This window comes from Lethenteron reissneri, chromosome 1 (genome assembly GCF_015708825.2).
Source record: "Lethenteron reissneri isolate LAM-NWPU_2019-01 chromosome 1, ASM1570882v1, whole genome shotgun sequence".
NCBI classification, from domain to species: Eukaryota; Metazoa; Chordata; class Hyperoartia; order Petromyzontiformes; family Petromyzontidae; genus Lethenteron; species Lethenteron reissneri.
Genome location: NC_083779.1, coordinates 876,305 through 897,867, shown reverse-complemented (window position 1 = coordinate 897,867; position 21,563 = coordinate 876,305). Strand labels below are relative to the sequence as shown.

The 21,563-nt window shown below is 57.4% G+C and overlaps 1 protein-coding gene across 1 annotated transcript; it reads right to left on the bottom strand.

The window, feature by feature from the left end:
* Nucleotides 1–6,671: 6,671 nt before the first annotated feature.
* Nucleotides 6,672–19,890, bottom strand: LOC133361794 (tudor and KH domain-containing protein-like). Its single transcript, XM_061580821.1, is given in 15 exon segments — nucleotides 6,672–6,771; nucleotides 6,948–7,053; nucleotides 7,294–7,428; nucleotides 8,563–8,717; nucleotides 9,340–9,404; nucleotides 9,876–10,045; nucleotides 10,748–10,920; nucleotides 11,657–12,164; nucleotides 12,166–12,201; nucleotides 12,729–12,868; nucleotides 14,461–14,665; nucleotides 15,847–15,971; nucleotides 16,261–16,397; nucleotides 18,186–18,281; nucleotides 19,863–19,890. Coding segments are annotated over 14 exon segments (2,112 nt in total). The 5' UTR covers nucleotides 18,251–18,281; nucleotides 19,863–19,890; the 3' UTR covers nucleotides 6,672–6,679.
* Nucleotides 19,891–21,563: the final 1,673 nt, after the last annotated feature.

Genomic DNA, 21,563 nt, shown 5'->3' with positions numbered 1-21,563 from the left:
ACACATCAACCCCCCCCCGCACCGTGCGGGTTGACGTCATAAAAGGCCGCAGGACGTTCAGGATGACGTCATCATGCACGTCAGTTCACCAAAGGGGTGCAGGGTGACAGGAGCTGTGGTGCAGGGTGACAGGGGCTGTAGTGCAGGGTGACAGGGGCTGTGGTGCAGGGTGACAGGAGCTGTGGTGCAGGGTGACAGGAGCTGTGGTGCAGGGTGACAGGAGCTGTGGTGCAGGGTGACAGGAGCTGTGGTGCAGGGTGACAGGGGCTGTAGTGCAGGGTGACAGGGGCTGTAGTGCAGGGTGACAGGGGCTGTAGTGCAGGGTGACAGGGGCTGTAGTGCAGGGTGACAGGGGCTGTAGTGCAGGGTGACAGGGGCTGTAGTGCAGGGTGACAGGAGCTGTGGTGCAGGGTGACAGGAGCTGTAGTGCAGGGTGACAGGGGCTGTAGTGCAGGGTGACAGGGGCTGTAGTGCAGGGTAACAGGGGCTGTAGTGCAGGGTGACAGGGGCTGTAGTGCAGGGTGACAGGAGCTGTGGTGGAGGGTGACAGGAGCTGTGGTGCAGGGTGACAGGGGCTGTAGTGCAGGGTGACAGGGGCTGTAGTGCAGGGTGACAGGAGCTGTGGTGCAGGGTGACAGGAGCTGTGGTGCAGGGTGACAGGAGCTGTAGTGCAGGGTGACAGGGGCTGTGGTGCAGGGTGACAGGGGCTGTGGTGCAGGGTGACAGGAGCTGTAGTGCAGGGTGACAGGGGCTGTGGTGCAGGGTGACAGGGGCTGTAGTGCAGGGTGACAGGAGCTGTGGTGCAGGGTGACAGGAGCTGTGGTGCAGGGTAACAGGAGCTGTGGTGCAGGGTGACAGGGGCTGTAGTGCAGGGTGACAGGAGCTGTGGTGCAGGGTGACAGGGGCTGTAGTGCAGGGTGACAGGAGCTGTGGTGCAGGGTGACAGGGGGTGGTGCAGGGTGACAGGAGCTGTGGTGCAGGGTGACAGGGGCTGTAGTGCAGGGTGACAGGAGCTGTGGTGCAGGGTGACAGGGGCTGTAGTGCAGGGGCCCACATCTCAACATTTCCCTGTCAATTAGTTCACCCACATCACGTGACGCCTCCTTCAACTCCGTACTACCCCAGGGCCTCGTCGTATTTCTAGCCGCAGTATTTAACATTTGAAGAGCTCGCAGATGGATCCTGAGTGGACCGTCACGTGTTTGCGGCAACGCGTTCCAACTGTGATGGCACAAACTGCATGCGCGCGCACGTGTGTGCCTTCGGCACATTCACATCAAAGTTTAACAATGTTTTCCCCGTCTATACATTAAAAAAAATGTTTAACCCACAATGATTTTAATGGGTGCAGCTAAACTAATTAATGACTTTTTCATTATTGTATTTCCATGAACAGGTCCATTCTATTATTGGAACCTGCTGAAACGCCCCTCCTGGACATCTGTGAAAAAGAGTTTCTTAGCTCATCGGATTCCTCCTATTCCGATTCTGAATCTCTTCCATTACCGCATGTGGCGGCAGCAATGTTGTCCTCCTTCTTCAGGATCTCGACATCCTGCTGTGGAGGTCGTGCCGCTTGCTGCTGTCCACGCTGAAAGCGCTTCAGCAGAGAGATCGCGTCGTTTGCCTCCTCCTCCTCCTCTGAGCCAGTTTCGACATTCAGTGTATCATCAGCAAGCCAGGCTTTGCTTGAACCATTGGTTCAACAACAGCAAAAACTGGGCCGGTTTTGACATTGTTTTTATGCTGACGTTTGCGTCCCAGTTTGACGGGAAGCGATGCATCAAACATGGCAATGGAGCACGATTTATTCCTGCATCATAAATTCACGCGCGTTAAGTAACTTAGGCGTCTGTTGCATAATCTAATGCATTAAAACAAAATGGAAATGCTTTTCATGAATTCAGTGAAACAGATCAGCTGTAAGTTACCACTACCTCCACCACAATCGTTTTTTTTTGTTTTAATGTTAATAAACACAAAGGGTTTGATGAAACAAAGAAATTGTACTTCTGTGCCCATGCTTAATTTGTTTTCATGATTTACCTTCTAACACAAATCTGGCCACGTCTCGCACAACCCCAGAAGGGGCATCTCGCACCCCCGAGGGATAGCGTGCACCTCACGTTAAGAACCACTGATCGAGATGATTTAAAAGTGCATCATGGCTCCCAGCGGTGTCCTAATATCGGAATAAAAGAGCGTTCCAGACGGGCCGCAGAAGCGCATTTCCGGAAGCGCCGTGCGACGGTGGGGCGCAACCTCCGTCTCTGTTCGCCTGGTGCAGAGAGCTCCTTGGGACGGCCAGGCAGCCAGGGAGCCAGCCAGGCCGTTGCAGTGCACGCCAAGGCGAGAAAGACCGCAGTCGGTGCCCGTCAGGGTGGTGGCTCGGCTGCGGACAGAGCGAGGAGTTCAAATCCTGGTTGGAGGCGACGGGGGAGGCGGGTTGAATCAACCCATCATGCCTCCCTTCCGCAGGGTCGATAAAATCGGTACTCGCCCGTTGGGTTGGGCTGTTGTTGTACTCGAGTCACGCCCAGAGGACGACACGGAACGTTCGCGAGCGGCAGGAGCGGCGGTGGCGCGCGCACTCAAAGCGGTTCTTTGTTTGGTTTATTTAAACTCAAAAGTGGCGGCGAAGCTTCAACAAAACAAACCGACGAATGTGTCTCGCCCGCCCACGCGACGAGCCTCGTTTCTTTGTTCGTTTCCCAAATCTCGCTCGCGCGTCGCCCACTGGCGGGCTCGCAACGCCGAAACTCGTGCCGCTCGTGCCGCCGGCCGCCGCCACCGCCACGTGGACCGCGCTCACGAGACAGCGCGCGGAGAGTCACGCGGGGCTCACGGGCGGGGCCTGCGTGTCGGCAAACGGCACGGCGGCAATCGCAAGACATTCATTTAACGCGAAACGTTCGCCATCTCTCTCGGACAGTCATTACAACCCGTTACTCATCACCTCAAAACATAACACACACCCCCCCCCCCCGACCAAAAATCACTTTTCACAATAGAAAATAAGTCATAAAGAACGTAAATATTTAAAAAAACGACTCAACGACAATTAATTTAAAACAAACATAACTAACCTTTGCAGGGAAACCCGCCCAAGAGATCTGCTGCACGTTGGATGGGGGGGGGGGTGATGCGAAGGGCTTCAGCGCTGCCACTGTGACACTGCCGCAGGATCAGAATGTCGATCTGCATTGGCGGGGGAGGATATCTGATGAGCTATGAAGCTCTTTGTGTCACACACGTGCAGAAAGCGGACGACGATGGCAGCCTCCTCCTCCTCCGGTGGGGGGGGCGCTTCTTGTGCGACGACCTCGCGGCACGTGGCTCGCGGAGAAATTCCGTTCGCTCGGAGAAATATTCCATTTCGTCCGTCCAAAGGAGAAAAAACTAAAGTCTCCTTCAGGGTCGTCAATTTCCCTCCGTACCGGAAACTTCCGTAAACCGAAGGTCCGCGCAGGCCGCGGGATACGCGCACTTTGGCCACGAGAGGGCGAGCGAGGCGCGTACGGCCGTGGTGCCGCGTTGCCGTCTCCCGCGGTCTCCTTCGCCGCTAACTCTGCCGCAAGCCGCTCTAGTAAATCCGAGAGGTGGTGGGGGGGGGGGCACGTCGACCGCTCACGGTCGGGGGGGGGGGGGGGCAAGGAGGAGGAGAAGGGCGCTCCCTCCTCTCGCCATTGTGACGCCCCCGTCCCCGCGCAGGCCCGGCACGGCGGTCCCACGCGGACGGATGCACCCTGCGGGCCCCAACGCCACCGGTCCCAACCCGCCGATCGCGCGCGGCAGGCGGCTCGGAGAGGAGGGAGCGAGCCTGAGCGCGACTGCCGCCCGCAACCGGGTCGCAGGCGCTTCCCGCACGCGATTCGCGTGCGGTCGAGTTTCGGCCGACCGTCGCCCTGACAGCCGAGTCCCAACTCGGAGCGCAGAGACGCGCACGACGAGCGCTTCGGTTGCGCGCGAGCGACGGCTCGGCCGACGGCTCGCGTCGCTCTGCGCGTCACGCGAGAGGGTCAACAATAACAACACGTTCATTCGAAGCTGATGAACAAGAACACTTAAAACGCAAATTGCACTTCGAAGCGTAGAAACTCTGTCAATGGCACTTTCCAACAACGCTCACGGCCATGGCATGGGGGGGGGGGGCGAAGGTGGGGGTGACGGGGGGTGGGGTCGGGTGGTGGTAGCAGCGCGAGTGGGGGTAGTAGTGGCGGTGGTGGTAGCAGGGGTGGTGATGGTAGCAGGGGCAGTGTTGGCAGTGGTGGTGGCAGCAGCAGTCGTGGTGGTCGAAGGGGTGGTGGTGGTGGTAGCGGCATGCGTGTCGCTGCGATCGCCGAGTTCTGCCAAATTCGAAACGACTTCCAAGGCAACGACGACACGGGGCTGCACTGCAGAGGGAAATCCACTGCTGGATGAGGGCTCCCCCTTCCCCCCCACCACCCTACCACCCCCCCCCCCTTCCCACACAACGCCACGCGTGGGTCACGGCGAAGGTGGCGAGGCCCCACGTGGGATAGCAGCACGGGCCGAGTCCTCGCTCAACGCTCGCCGGCTCCAACGCGAGGTCAGTCCCTCGGGGAACGCTTTTCGCACGCACAAAACGCAACGAGACCTCCCTGTTATAACGCGGCACATACGCACCTCCCCTTCCTCCCGTTATAACGTGGCACACACGCACCCCCCCCCCTCCCGTTATAACGTGGTACACGGCCCTTGTTACAACGCGGAATGCACCGTTATGATGCGCGCACCGTTATGATGCGCAGCGCGTGCCACCGTTATAAGGCGTTTCTGAGCAGTGGACTTCCAACCTCGTTCTTGAACTGAGCGGTACAGCGACACGGTACGCGGAGTGATACGGTAACGCAGTGATGCGTCCCCCCATCTCACCCGAGTTGTGCACCGTACCCCACCAAGCTTCATCGTTGCATCACCCACGGGGGGGAAATCGGTTTCCGCTTAACGCGGGCGCTCTTCAGGAATGCCTCGACACCACCACTGCCACCTGACAGCGCGTGAAACGAGCGACTTTGCCGCCTACGGCCACAGATTGTGTTGCACTGCCCTCTGCTGCCCACGGCTCAGCTCAGATTAATCTGCACGAAGACCCAACAAAACCTACGAAGAGCAATAGCCCGGTGCACCAAACCATTGTGCCACCACTCCCCCCACCCTCGACTTTGCCAACCGTCACGGAGCGGTCAAGTATGGTCAAAAACAAAAACCAATCAAACCCCCAGGACCGACACGGTGGAGGGTCGGAGGGCTTCATTCCCTGGTGGATGGACGGTGACCGGCTGCAACTTATTCATCATCACTTGTTATTTGCAGTGCTACAGCGGCGTGCCGTTTGTGTTCATCAGCAAGGTGACGCCCCCCCCCCCCCAGCGATGCCGATCGCCACTCCCGGCGGCTCATTCCCTCTTGAATTTGAAATGTTGTGCGCTCACCCGCCACCGCGATAAAACTACAAACTAAAACTATTTTTTATTTTACCAGGTAAGGTCCCACTGAGCTATACAGCTCGTTTTCCGGAAGCGACGAGTCCATCACAAACGATAGCTGAACCAAGTGGCCGATCGCCACCGTGTGGAAATACACAGCGGCAGCCAAATACTCACGAAACGCGTGACGTCGATTCTAGACGAGGAGGGAAAGACCGGTGAACCACGCGACCACGGGGAGAACACGCAAACTCCAAATACACAGCAGGGGTCAGGGTCGGGATCGAACCCACGACCTCCTGTACACCAGGCGAGGTAGTCAACATCTCGCCAGCGTGGACGCCCACAATAAGGTAAGGCAGCGCTGCAATACTGAAACAAACTGCGTTCAACAATCTCAACTGTCAAAGCGATTTCCTCGCTTCCTTAGATGTTTACAGCCCCTGCAAAGCCAGTGGTGGAAATTCCACATTCCCGTGGCGGGGGTGGGGAGGGTGAGTCTCTGCATGGGAGAACCCGCAGTTGATGTCACCACAAAGTGGTGCTCAGTTTATCGACTCCGGAGGGATGGATGATGGGATTTCCATCAGGCTCTCGGCAAAACGGGTCCGCAAGCGCGTCGGTAACCACCAACGCAATGACAAAGCTCCCCCGTGCAGCCGCTAATAGACTGTCGGGGCAAGTGCCGTTAGCGAGTAGCAGCACCTACGGAGGTCGGCACTGCGGCACACGAGGGGACGGGTGGCCAGCACCACGCCGCCCGGCCGCCTTGTCTATCCACAGCGCCGACATGTACGCATAGCACCTCCCGTCCCCCCCCCCCCCCGAGACGCAGGTACTCATTCGAGGCTGAGTCGACCTAGTGGAGGACCAGGACCCCTTCAAACTTTCGCCACTGGGTTTGACCGCGAGCGCAGATACCGCTCCCCGTGCACACGCGTGCACGCTAACCGCAGCACCACCGTTCCCCGTGCACACGTGTGCACGCTAACTGCTGCGCCACCGCTCCACCCCACACCCCACAGGTACCGCCTTAACCGCAGCACGGCGACCTCATCGCGGTGACCACGGGAGCCGCCGCCGCAGTGTGCGGCGCGGTGGGTGGACGGCTGGACGCTGGTACCCCCCAGTCCCCCACCCCGCCCCCCTTCCCTCCCCCCCACCCTCCCCCCCACCCCGCTCCCCACCCCGCTCCCCCCCACCCCTTCCCGCCCCCCCCCCTCCCCCCGCTAGGTTGAGAGCGTTCCTTGAAGGCTTCCCTCTTCTCCGGTCGTCGTCTCCGCACGCGGCTCGCGGATCCCTGGACTCACGCCGGAGTCACCTGCACGACGACAACGACGATGTGATCATTTGAGGCCGAGTCGACCTAGTGGCGGCCCGGCACCGGTTCGGATAACCGCCGACTGGCGCCGGCGGGAATCGAACCGGAGCCGAAAGCCGCTTTCGTAGCGCGGCGCACTCGCCACGCGTGCCGTGTGCTCGCGCGAGCGAACGCACCTGCAGACTCGTCCAGCTGCTCGTCCAGCTGCTCCTCCAGCTGCTCGTCCGACGGTTCGGCGTCTCCTCCGACTTCAGGAGCCGACACGGTCAACGCGGTTCCGTTCTAGAGGTTGGGCGAGGGGGGCGTGAAGCAACAGGGCCGGGTGAGAGAGGCGGCGCCAGCGAAGACCCGCGACAGCCTCGCGCTGGCACCGCTCGGCTGCACCAGCAGAACACCGGCGCACGTGTGGAGCCTCCTTTCTCAAGTGGGCAACCTTGCCCATCCACCCCGCCCACCACCCACCCGCCCACCACCCACCCGCCCACCCCGCCCACCACCCACCCGCCCGCCACCCCGCGTCACCTGAATCTTGGCAGCTGCCGGCCCCGGGCTTTGCCCCCCGCCAGTGCCGCCGGTGCCGCCGGTGCCCTCCTCCGGCTCGGGCTCCTCCCAGGCGGCGTGGCCCAGCCTCACGAGCTCCGCGGCGACGTCCACGCTCTGGGGGGGGGGGGGGGGGCACGGCGCGCGCTCGAGAGGATGAACCAGGGCGGCCGCCGTGAACTCGGACCACGAGAACGTCCGCGGGCGAGCGGCACGCGCCCGTGCGGGTCGAACCTACGGCCTCCCTGGTTAATACTCGGTAACGTAGACCGCAGATCCCCACCACAACCCCCCCTACTCCACACCCCCCGCTCCCTAACCGAGACAAAAATTAATAAACTGTGCAGCGATTTTAAAAGCGTGCCGAGATATCCACGCTGGACTCAGGGCGTCGTGCCATTAAACGATGTTGATCTTTGTTATACAAAGCAGCCTTCGAAGGCGAAGAGCGAGTTTGTGGATTCGACCCCGACGTCTGTTGTACATTTGGAGACTGCGTCTCTCTCTCTCTCTCCCCGTGATCGCGTGGATTTTTATCCGGGTCCTCCGGTTTTTCCTTCCACATTTAGAATGGACATCACCACCACGCGTTTCAGAGGACTTGGCTGCCGCTAGAACTTTCCACGTGCCGATGGAAAGCGCCTTGGTTGAGCTGTCATCTGCGACGGCCAGGTCGCTTTTAAAGAAGAGCTCAGTGGGCCTTGCGTGGTTAAAGAAAATTTTGTTTTAACTTAATTTATATATTTTTTTAGTTTAAACGCCAACAATAACCGATTACACTCACGGTGCGGGTAATATCCAATCACAATTAAGGACAAACCAACGAATACAAATCGGCTTTTGAAATGAGACCTTTAACGGTGCTGACCAGAGTCCTGGATGCGCGATGAGGTGGGGGGGGGGGGGCGTGAGGTGGGGGGGGCGTGAGGTGGGGGGGGCGTGAGGTGGGGGGGGGGGGGCGTGAGGTGGGAGGGGCGTGAGGTGGGGGGGGCGTGAGGTGGGGGGGGGGCGTGAGGTGGGGGGGGGGGCCGTGAGGTGGGGGGGGCGTGAGGTGGGGGGGGCGTGAGGTGGGGGGGGGCGTGAGGTGGGGGGGACGTGAGGTGGGGGGGGCGTGAGGTGGGGGGGGCGTGAGGTGGGGGGGGCGTGAGGTGTGGGGGGGGCGTGAGGTGGGAGGGGGCGTGAGGTGGGGGGGGGCGTGAGGTGGGGGGGGGCGTGAGGTAGGGGGGGGAGGAGGAGCCGGCCGAGCGGCACCTGCTCGCCAGTGGCGTCGACGAGCTGCACGCTGGGCACGACGCCGCCGCTGTCCGTGGCCACGTAGCGCACGATCTTGGCCTGCAGCGCCGTCCAGCAGGCGCAGTGCGTGAGCCGCTCAAACGCGTCGCTCGCCTCCTCGCTCCAGCACGCGCCTGGCGCCGCGGCGGAGCGCACGGCCCGGACGAGTTAGCCCAACGAGCCGCGGGCGGGGGCCTCGCTGGCTTACGGGGTTCGTGCCACCGGTCCCGGTCGGACAAGCGCAAGACGTGACGGCCACACACGCACCCAAACCCACCCACCCCACCCACCTAACCCACCCCACCACCTAACCCACCCCACCACCTAACCCACCCCACCACCTAACCCACCCCACCCACCCACCCACCCCACCCACCCACCCACCCCACCCACCCAACACACCCACCCACCCACCCCACCCCACCCACTCAACCACCCAACCCACCCCACCCACCCCACACACTCACCCACCCAACCCACCCACACCCACTCACCCAACCAAATCCACCCAACCCACCAAACACATCCAACCAAACCCACCCACCAAAATCTACCCACCTTCCCACGCAAACCCACCCACACCCACTCCCACACCCACCCACCCAACCCACCCAACCCACTCACCCAACCCACCCACTCACCCAACCCACCCACCCACACCCACCCACTCACCCAACCCACCCACACCCACCCACTCACCCAACCCACCCACACCCACTCACCCAACCAAATGCACCCACCCACCCAGGAACATACCGACTGGCTTCACCTGGGCGAGGCTGCATTCGACCGCTTGGAAGGGGAGACTCAGAAAGTCGCTCCTGAATAAAGAAGTCAACAACAACAACAACGGTCACTGCCATCTGAAAGCCGCAAAGGAAAATTCACTTCGCAGATACCACACGGTGCCCAGTGCTTGGTGTGCATGATACACCACCTCACTGCCACCTGCGAGTCGCAAAGCAATAGTCACTTAGCAGAGGTATGGTATGCACGCTGAACTTTCGCACCGTACGTAGCTAAGCGTGCTAATTGGAGATACCCCACGGTGCCCAGTGTACACGGTACACCACCTCACTGCCACTTGCGAGTCGCAGCGCAATATTCGGTCAGCAAACAACACACAGTGCTTAGTGTACGCGGTACACCAACTCACTGCCACCTGCGGATATATTTACTCAGCAGATACCGCACAGTACCTGGTGTACACAGTACACCACCTCACTGCCACCTGCGAGTCGCAGAGCAACATTCGCTCGGCAGACACCACGGCCCGGGGGGACGGCGCGCACCGCAGAGGCCGCAGGTTGCCGGCGGGCACGACGGCGCTGTCGCCGTAGTCCACGTAGTAGAGCTCCACCGTGTCGGCGCTCGCAGGACGGGCGACGCGGGCGCGGTACCACACGCTCGCGTGGTCGAAGGGGGCGGATACCACGTCGCCAATGCCAGGCGCGGGCACGGCCTGCGCACCGCACGGTCGGGGAGGGGGGGCGGGGCGGGGAGAGCGGTGTGTGGGATGCACGGGCACGGCGGCACTATACGGGAAGTTTCGGTCGCCTCCGCGTCGTTCTTCTATCGCTGCTCGCTACTACTACTACTTTGCTGCTGCTGCCGCCACGTTTCTGTTGCCGCGAGCGTCACTCGTCCATTCCTCCAGCCGAGCCGAGGACTCGGGGGAGGGGGGGGGGGGTGTCTAACCAGACTCTCACTGCGTCGTCTCATCCACCATCTAACAGACTACAACTTTACCAGCGGTGTGTGTTGATAACTAATAGATACATAAATAACGAATGGGAAGCGTCTGAGTGGGGGCAGAACAAGTGGCCATCAACCAATGCAATGAGCCAGACGTGCCCCAGCAGTCACGGAGAAGAAGGGATTGAAGACAACGACGACCAATGGAAGGAGTCGGGGGGGGGGGGGGGGGGGAGCCGCACCAATGGATGAAGTTAGAGGGGTCACCAACGGATGTCAGGGGAGGGTGAGCAACCAACAGAAGGAGTTGGGTGAGGGGGGGGGGCATCAACGGAATGAGTTGTGGGGTTGGGGGGGGACAGAGTTGGAGGGTGGGGCCGGGGGTGGGGCAGCTCCAATGCAGGAAGGCGGCACGGCTCGGCACGGCTCGGCACGGCTCGGCACGGCTCGGCACGGCGTTACACGTCACCTCGGCGGCGGAGTCCTCCGAGCCGTAGTAGATGCTCATCTCGGCGGTGAGCCGGTCGAGCTGCAGCGAGCGCGGCCCCAGGATCTGCAGCCACGCGTGGCCCGGGTGTTCGAGGGCCGACACGTACACCTCAAAGAACTCGCCGGCCGCCGTCGCCGCCACCGGGCTCGGCACTTGGGGGGGTGGGGGGGGCGGCGAGCACCGGCGTGGTGACGGGCCACGGCGTGGAACGAGACGCGTGCAGGAGGAGGACGACGATGGATACGGACCGGACAACGCCGACGTTTAGTTTTGATGTCACGGCGTTACCGCGCGGTTTCGCGTCGAACTAAAAATCTAAAACACCGTCAAGGATCGGCGAAGTTCAAACGGCGTTGGTTCAAGCGAGCCGGACTGGCGACGAGACGCCGCGTGTCGGACCCGGTGCCACGGTTTAGCTCGTCGTGAATCGATGCTGTAGAAGTTATGCGCTTGCAGAACTAAATGTAACTTAACTTTTTTATTTTGACCAGGTAAGGCCAACTGAGCTGCTAGGTAGCTCCTGTTCAGTAGTGACCTGGCGATCACAAATTTGGCAGCTCAACGAAGTGGCTTGTCATCGTCGTCGTGTGAAAATTGATAGCAGCAGCCAAATACTCCGCCGATTCTAAATGTGGAGGGAAAAACCGAAAGACCTGGAGAAAAATCCACGCGACCACGGGGAGACAGAGAGACACGCAAACTCCAAATATACAGCAGGTGTCAGGGTCGAGATTGAATCCACGACATCCTGTAGATCAGGCGAGGGAGTTGAAAAATAATAATTCTGTCAATCCATAATCTGTGCCTTTGTCCGTCCTTCCTTCCGTCCGTCCGTCTGTGCGTCACTCCCTAGTACCGCCGGGCTGGCTGGGCCGCGGCGTCTCGTACCTTCAAACGTGGCCCTGCGGACCTCCTGGGACGACTCGTGGGACGACTCGTGGGACGACTCGCGGGACGACTCGTGGGACGACTCGCGGGACGACTCGTGGGACGACACGGGTTCCGTCGTCTCTTCTGGGCACGGCTCGGAGCCCTCACTCCTGCTGGGGGGCGGGCGCTGTCCGGGCCACGTGGTGAAGGTGAAGGCGGTGGCGGCATTGGCGGTGCTGGAGGTGGTGATAGCGGTGGTGAAGTTGCAGGCGGCGACAGTGGTGGCGGCAGCCACGGCGGTGGTGAAAGTGGCGGTGGTGGCGGGGGTGCAGGCGACGGTGGTGGTGGCGGTGGTGAAAGTGGCGGCTGCGGTGGTGAAGGTGCAGGCGACAGTGGCTGTAGTAGCCACGGCGACGGCGGTGGTCGCGGCGGTGACGTTGAGGTTGGGGCCGCGTACCGAGTGGCACGTCCCAGACACCTTCCTCTTGTGGCGTGCGGCCACGGAGGAGAGCACCTCGCTCCGGAAGGTCCTCTTCCTCCGCCACTTTCTCGAGGAGCAGCGACTGCGGAGGCCACACAAGAGGGCAGGGGGAAGGTGTCGGGGGGGGGGGGGGCAACGGAGAACGGGAGGCGATTCCCCTCCTCGTCGATTCACAAAACAATCGTGAATTTTTTTCTAATTGTCTCCTGCTTACCACCGTTTGTGCCGTCTGCCCACCCACCCGCCCGCGCGCGCGAAGGAACGTCGCGCTCGGAGGCTTTAACGGAAAGAACACGGGCGGTACAAATCGAGAACCGAGATGGTGAAGGAAAAACAAAAAAATTTTAAGTATAGAAACAAAAAATAAGGAAACTAAAATGTTAAGTTAGGCCAGCGCGTGAAAGTTTGATCCTGACTGGGCACGCAAAACGCCCGTGGAAAAAGTCCGGGCAGTGACCACGAGCGATCTGTGCTGGCACGGCTCCGGCGTGCCCGCAGGGAAAAGAAAAAAAAACGTGGATTTGCCGCTCGCGTTTTTTGGCGGTCCGGATTCCCGCGACCCTCTGGGCGCGTCTCTCTCGCGGTGCGCGAAGGAGGGCACCAACGAACCTTCGCCATCTCGATCTGCTGGTGCGTGCCCACGATGGTAAACACCCTCTCGCTGTCCGGGTGCAGCCCGCCTGCGTGCTCGCAGTTGATCTTGGCGTTGGAGTGCCGCTGGATGGCGCGGATGTTCTGCCCACCTCGGCCTGCGCTCGCCGGACAAAACACTTTCCTCGGTCACGCGGTTTGCCGCCCGCCCGCCCGCCAGCCCGCCCGACTGCCCGCCTAGCCCGCCCGACTGCCCGCCAGCCCGCCCTGACTGCCAGCCCGCCCGCCCGACTGCCAGCCCGCCCGCCCGACTGCCTGCCAGCTCAGTCGGTCAACCCACGGCACCTGGGTCACTGTCCCGTGACAATCCTGTCGGCGGCGAGCCTTCGACACACTTCACGTGGCCTCAAAGTGCACACGGCCTGGCACAGGCGTCGTGATGACGTCACCGCCACTTAGTGGCGAATGGCGGTTGTTGTTGTTGGCGAGCGGTAGTGGGGAGCAGTAGTTGTAGCGGTTAGCGCGCTGCGCTACAAACCCGGCGACCAGAGTTCGATTCCCGCTTATGGCAACCGACACCAGTGACGATTATCTGAACCGGTCCTGGGCCTCCCCCAGCCTCAAATGCGTACCCGGTAGGGTGTGTGGTAAACGTCGCCACTGGGCAGACAAAGGCAGCCGAGCGTGCTGCTGGCCACCCACCCCCTCGTGTGCCGTGCCGGCCTTCATAGATGCTACTCGCCAAGAGCACTTTCCCCGACAGTTTGTTCAAGCTATACAGGGGATCTTTGTCTTTGGTGGTGGTGATGGTGGTGGCTACGTCGCTGCACGTGGCTGCCTGTAATCTCAGCAGCACTGTGGAGGCAGCGGTGAGGGCTGGTGGATCACACACAGATGATGTTGTGAAACTCCCTCCCCTCTCAGGGTGGGCGTCCAGGAGGAGCCGGACCCTGGCTCGCCAAAAGGCGGTTACAGCAATCGGACCAATCGCCACCCGTTTCCATCTGGGCGGGGATACAGCGTTGCCCCCTCGCGCAAGGCGCGAGGTTTTCTCCGGGTGCTCCGGTTTCCTCCTCCCACGTGAAGAACGCTCATCACCACTCATCGGCTGAAAACATCTTACAAATAAAACCTTACAGTAGCAGCAACAGGCAGTGCCACACTGAGTCCCATGACCCAGCGCGGTTCTCCGGGATAAACTAAATAAGAATGATGCATTATCATTCATAACAATCCTTACACGATAACGTGCACCGACAGCCGCGAGATGTAAATGACATCTCTACGTCTCCACCGCATCTCCAGTGTCATCTCTACCAAATCTCCACCACCGCGTCATCTCCACCGCGTCATGTCCACCACGCTTCATTATTTCCACCGCATCTCCACCGTGTCATGTCCACCAGGCGCCATCATCTCCACCGCATCATCTCCACCGCATCTCTACCGCGTCATGTCCACCACGCGTCATCATTTCCACCGCATCTCCACCGCGTCATGTCCACCAGGCGTCATCATCTCCACCGCATCATCTCCACCGCGTCATGTCCACCACGCGTCATCATTTCCACCGCATCATCTCCACCGCATCATCTCCACCGCGTCATGTCCACCAGGCGTCATCATCTCCACCGCGTCATGTCCACCACGTCATCTCCACCGCGTCATCTCCACCGCGTCATGTCCACCAGGCGTCATCATCTCCACCGCGTCGTGTCACCGGCGATGGGCGAGCGAGGCGCCCCCTTACCCATGATCCTGCCGACCGCCCTCTGCGGGAGGCGCAGCTCCTCCACGGCGGTGGCGCTCTCCGCCACGATGCGGTGGAGGGCGACGCTGGCGCGGCACACGTCGTCCGGCGTGCCGCGAATGCGCACCACCTCCTGGCCACGTGCGTCTCGCTCGCCCCTCGGCGCCCGCTGCACAAACACCTGCGCCCCCGTCTCCCGTTGGAGCTATTGGGCGGAGACGGCGCCGGGAGGGGAGGAGGGAAAGGGGGAGAAGGGGCAGAGGAGGTGGTGGTGGTTCACGCATTTAGAATCGGTCCCCGATATATATACGAAGATATTTTCATCAAATTAATGAGCAAATTAAACCGGAGGACTTGGAGAGAAAACTCACACGTGTGCGAGGGGGCAACACTCTATCCCATACTGGTGCAAAGATGATCTTAGCCGGCACTTTTAGAGCATTTGCCTGCTGTAAATTTCCACACGATGGTGATGAGCCACTTCATTGAGCTATCATTTGTGACAGCCAGGTCGCTTCTGAACAAAAGATAATGTCGCTCAGTGGGGGCCTTACCTGGTAAATAAATAAAACTAGTTGAATAGTATCCTTTGGGTCTTTCGGCAAAGTCACGTAGATAGGTTCAAATTAATAAAAATTAAAAATGACGTTTCGATCGCAACACAAGCGGTCGTCATCAGGCGATCGAAGCGTCGTAGTTTTTTGTTTACTTTATTTTCATTAATTTGAACCTATCTACGTGACTTTACCGAAAGACCCAAAGAATATGAATTCCTGCAGTCACGGAAGCTTCAAGTCAAGATTTAGTTGAATAGTTTTATTAGTCGACTACCTGAGACCCGTGAGCAGCCAAGTGGCCAGTTGTGCGATCTAAACTAAACTATTTTACATTCTACCAGTGAAGGCCCACTGAGCTATGGAGCTCTTTTTCCTAAGTGACCTGGCGATCGCAAATGATCGTTCAAACGAAGTGGCTGATCATCATGTACAAAGTTGTAGCAGCAGCCAAATACTATAAACTCGTGAAGTCGATTCTAAATGCGGAAGGGAAAAACCAGAGGACCCGGAGAAAAATCCACACGACCACGGGGAGAGAGAGAAACACGCAAACTCCAAATATACAGCAGCAGGCGTCAAGAGTCGGGATCAAACCTACGCACTCCTCCTGTATCCCGGGCGAGGGAGTTGACGCCTCGCCACCCCGGTGCCCCGTATTGTACCCGGCTCGCATTGAGTCGCAAATAAATTAATTGTTCACGGCTCGCTCGGAAAGCAGCGAGCGTGAAACCCACTCGTGCCGTGAGGGCCCCGGGGGAGGGGGGGGGGGACACGTGTGCCGGAAGTGGAACGGAAGGAAGGGGGACCCCGTCAGGGGACAGTCGTGCACCTGGTTGATGGTGGCGCCCTGCTTGCCGATGATGGCGCCCAAGGCCGACACGGGGACACTCATCTCCACCGTCGTGAGGATCCTGCGCGCCACACCGCTGCCGTTCTGCGCCAAGTCCTCGTCACCTGCACACGACCCCCACCCCATCCACCCCGTGTCACCTTGACCCCTGTGTAACCTTGACCCCTGTGTAACCTTGACCCCCGTGTAACCTTGACCCCCGTGTAACCTTGACAGACTTGGAGGGAGGGGGGGTGGGGGCGAATGGGGCTGGGGAATGGGGGGCGGAGGGGGTTGGGGGTGTGGTGCGGCGGTGGGGGGCAGCTGGGCGGAGGAGGGCAGGTCGAGCGGCTGGAGGGGACTCGGGGGCCGGCTGGGGGGAGGGGGGCGGGGTGCGTGGGGGGCGACCCTCACCATACTCACGCAGGCGGTGGTACAGGAAGTAGAGCAGCGCAGCTCCGGAGGGGACGGCCAAGAGGAGGGCGACCTTGCGGCCCGTGCCGAGGTCGCCCCAGCGCTGCCAGGGCATCGTGTCGGCGAGAGCCCGGCCCCTAGCCGCACAGCACAGTGGCAGGCACACAGGAGGTAGCTCTACGGTATCCGCTTCCGTGGTCCCTTCCCCAACGCAAAGTGGGGGGGGGGGGGGGGGAATCGGGATTAGATCCGCGTGGGGAAAATATATATTTGAAAAAGAATCGATTCTTGAAAATCGCGAATCGTTGGGCCGCATCGCAGGGATTCACGACATAGCCGCGGCGCGACAAAGTGACGGGCTCGTCCCGCAGCTGTGGAGCAAACCAAGTCCGTGGGAAAGCCGGTCCGGCAGGGGAGGGGAGTGGCGATGGTGCGATGGAGTAAGGCGGCAAACGGACAAAACTCCGCTGGTAAACAGGGGAGACAACCCAAGAGTTTTTCGAGGAGCAGCCTTTATTTAGGCAGACTCAAGGCCCTGTAGGCCGCCACGTCCCTTCGAAGCCTTCGTTAGCCTGACTACACATTGGAAAGTCACGGCCACGGGGGGGGGGGGGGGGGGGAGGCTTTCAGAGTCAGGAGCCTTTATTAATTCCTGGAGGAATCCGATGAAGTTCTTTGTCACCGTTCAACACGTGGCAGTAGTAGTAGCAAGGCTTTCGCGACCAATATTATCCATAAGAGGGTTTTTTTTAAGTTAAATCGCATAAGCGTAAATGCTGTGTCGTTAAATCTGCCCCCACCCGACACAGCCAATTATTAAGATTTGCCAAGTAAACAAAATGTGTCGATTCGTTACCAGTTCAGAGTACCGCGAAATGTCATAGTACTCGAGTTGTGAACGTTGTGCGTTTACTCTCCAGCTAACTGGTGTGTGCCGGACTGGCACGCTCTGTTTACGTGACAAACCTTACTCATGGGCCGTGTCGGGTGGTGGCGGGTTTAACGACACATTTGTTATTTACGCGATCTAACCCAACAAAAAAGACTATCTTTCACAGTGGACAGCCAAGGCCGCCGCTGCCTCAGCGCTGTAAACAAACGGGCGACGCGCTCCCAATGACACTTCAACGCTCAAGTGAGCGGGGAGATCACTCGGACGTCTTTGAACTAAATAATCGACCACCCGGTTATTCTTTTGGGTTGTACCTCCCTCCAAGACAGCGGTTCCCAACTTGGAGTAAGGCAAGAGACATCTCTAGGGGGTACACGGGACAATTCGCACGAAGGCGTCGGTCACGTGGGGTATTGTAGTAGTACACAGATAGTGGAAAGGGCTGGTAGTAGTCCACAGACCTGGGGTAGGGCTGGAAGCGGTACACAGACCGGGGGTAGGGGCTGCTAGGGGTACAGAGACAGGGGTAGGGCTGTAGGGGTACAGAGACAGGGGTAGGGGCTGGTAGGGGTACAGAGACAGGGGTAGGGCTGGTAGGGGTACAGAGACAGGGGTAGGGCTGTAGGGGTACAGAGACAGGGGTAGGGGCTGGTAGGGGTACAGAGACAGGGGTAGGGGCTGGTAGGGGTACAGAGACAGGGGTAGGGGCTGTAGGGGTACAGATACAGGGGTAGGGCTGCAAGCGGTACACAGACAGGGGTAGGGGCTGTAGGGGTACAGAGACAGGGGTAGGGCTGGTAGGGGTACACAGACCGGCGGTAAGGCTGGTAGGGTACATAGACAGGGGCTGGTAGTGATACACAGACAGGGCAGAGGCCTGGTAGGGGTGGAGTCAGGGGGTATGGCCCAGTAAGAGATAAATGAAAGCCAAAGATTGGGAATCACTGCTCTGTGACGCATGCAGAGTGGGGGTGGCGGGGGGCAAGATGGACCACACAAATGGCACAGCACACGAGGAGAGGGCGACTCTTACATGGACGCTATCTCGAAAGCGTTCACATGAACCGTGTCGCGGCCGTTTGACAGCCCGATCTCCATTCTCGCAATGATTTTTTTGTTTGTTTCACACCTGCGGACAAGATCAGCAATTTTTGTTTCGTTTGAAATAAATAAACCACCGTGCAGAGAGGGGGGTTTTCTGTCTCTACCCCTACCAGCACAATAACGGACTGACACGGCCTCACGGACACGATGCGTCAGCCCGAGTTGGTGAAAGCGTTGGAGCAATTTAATAATTGGGCGCCACGTGGCTAGGAGATGTCAACTACCTCGCCTGGTATACACAGGTCCTGGGTTTGATCCTGATCCTGACGATGCCTGTTGTATATTTGGAGCTTGCGTCTCTCTCCCAGTGTATTTTTTATCCAGGTCCCCCGGGTTTTTCCTTCACATCTAAAATCAACATCACGCGTTTGGAGTTATCTGACTGCTGTACATTTTCACGTGACGATAAGCCACTTCGTCCAGCTATCATTTATGATAGCAGCCGGGTCGCTTCTGAAAAACAGCCACATCGCTCAGTCAGTGCCGGATCAAGCTAGTGCGGGGCCTGTAGCGTTTGATGTTATACAGGGGTCCTAAATAAAATAAAACAAATATTAAAACACTCCAAATTAAGTATGTTTAAATATTAATACACTATTTTTTTTTACTTACAGTCAAGTTATTGTATTTTTTTATTTGCTACACAGCCAGATAATACGACATATCACTAACCTTAAACACCCGGTCATTCGTAAAAGTTGAAGGCGGTATAGCACTATAGTAAGAGCTAGTGCAGAATCACTGTAATTTATAGTTTGAAAGAGCGGGACCCTTGAAAGTGCGTGGCCCGTAGCATGTGTAGCGACGAGGATAATCTGACACTGGGCTCATTGGGCCTTACCTGGTCAAATAGAAACGAGTTCGGTAGTTTCACGTGCGTTTAGAGAAAACGGCTGCTAGAAATGTCCACGTAAGCCACGTCGGTGAGCTGCTATCAATTTATAGCCGGGTGCCTTACCTGCTGAAATACAAACTCGTAGAATAGTTTCGTTTAAAACAAATCAAATAGTTGAGTGTGAAGGGTCGACCACGTGCTCGCAGCGCTACTGTACTTCGTCACGAGGCACAGCGCGACCACGTGGCCAGCTCCGAACCAATCACGCGTCGCTGCAACAACGCCACGCACTTGAATACATTTTATTCAAATATAGAAAATATTCTAAATTCTTCGACTTTGGCTATGACTATTATACCAATTTGCAATAGGCGTGCGAGTGTGAAGGTGTACTACTTAAACGTGAGCGACGGCAAAACGTGAAATTCAAAGCGCTCCGCAATATTGCTGCGTGTAAATGAAAATTATACATTTCGGGATGTTGCAGGCACTCACCCGTGACACGGATACTCAAAATAAAAATTGTGCAAACCGTCAATCCTTACCGCTAATGATAACAATTAATCTTGTTAAATGCAACTTAATTTAAATACAGGTTGTTATAAAGTCATTTGGAGCAACAAACGAACTTACAAAAAAAACATACGCCCTCAACCTCAGCTATAAAAGAGCAGAGACAACATGGACGTTGTGTTATTTATAACAACGATCAAACAAATACATTTTGAGTAACAAAAAATATTTTCACAAATTCTCCTTACCACGACCTACCAATGCCCCACGCGTGTAACCCCCAACCGCTTTGTATTTCCCACATCGGATAAGCAGCGGGGTCCGCACGTGATCGGAGCTGTCGTCGTCGCCGATTGGTCAACGCCTCCGCCGAGTGACCAATCGCGGACGTAGCGTCCCGAAGCGCGCTACGAAATCTAATGCGCCTGTGCTGCAACGGACGTCACCGCTCAATTTCCCACGCAGGATAGGCACAGGCGCACTTCTGATTGGCCAGCGAACTGCGCCTCCAACCCCCACCTCGGTTCGTCTAAACCAATGAAATGTCGGCAAATTGAACGTGGGCGCTAATCCACTGTGGGATATCTGAACGGCTGGGCACGTTGGCTTCTTAGGGTTCAATACAATAACAAAGATCACTTTAACACGAAGGAAGCTTTCACATCCAATAGAAGAGGTTTTTGAGTTAGATCGCGTAAATATATGAATGTGTCGTTAAAACCCGCCACCACCCGACACGGTCAACTAGCAAGGGTTCATATTCTTAGTTTTTTCGGTAAAGTCACGTAGGTAAAAAATGAAATCTAAATGAATTATTATTTTATTATTTATTTAGTACAGCGCTAGTGTATAGTAGTGTATAGTGTAGTATACTACACTATACACTAGTAGTATACTAGTGCTGTATAGTATCCTACACTATACACTACACTAGTGCTGTACTAGTATACTACACTATACACTACACTATACACTACACTATACACTAGTGCTGTACTAGTATACTACACTATACACTAGTAGTATACTAGTGCTGTATAGTATACTACACTATACACTACACTATACACTAGTGCTGTACTAGTATACTACACTATACACTAGTGCTGTACTAGTATACTACACTATACACTACACTATACACTAGTGCTGTACTAGTATACTACACTATACACTAGTGCTGTACTAGTATTATACATTTCGATTTCAAGCTTTCTTTTAAGGCGCCCCTTCCCGCTCCAACCTATCTTAAATAGACGCTCCAAGCCTGGGACGTGTCATTCAGACGCCGTCTTCTCGACAGACCAGTTCTTCACCTGAGGACGGCTGCTTGCGTTGTGGCCGAAACGTCGTGAGAATTATTTTAATGTTTTATTTGTATTATTTTATTACTTCCCTTCTACGTGACTTTACCGAGAGAACCAAGAAGATAGTATTATACACTACTACACTAGTGCTGTACTGGTGACGAATTGGCACGTTATGTTTACGTGACAACCCTTACTAGTTGGCCGTGACGGGTAGTGGCGGGTTTTAACGACACATTCATATATTTACGCGATATTACCCAAAATAAACCTCTAGTATGGACAAAGATCCCCCGTGTAGCCTTCACCAGCCTGTTGGGGCATGTGCCGTGTGTAACGAGTAACACCTACGAAGGCCGGCATGGCACAACACGAGGGGGTGGGTAGCCAGCAACACGCCCGGCCGCCTTTGTCTCCCCACACTGGCGATGTTTGCACATCGCACCAGGTTACTTATTTGAGACCGAGTCAACCTAGGGGATGCCCAGGACCGGTTCAGATAATTGCCACTGGGTGTTGATGATAGCCGTGAGCGGGAACACATTTGAGCACACACACCGCATATTAAAAAGTTATTTTGATATTGTCACACGCGCAAATGTTAATGTTTCCTAAAGGAAAGCACTCGTGCAATAAACGGAACTGCAATGAG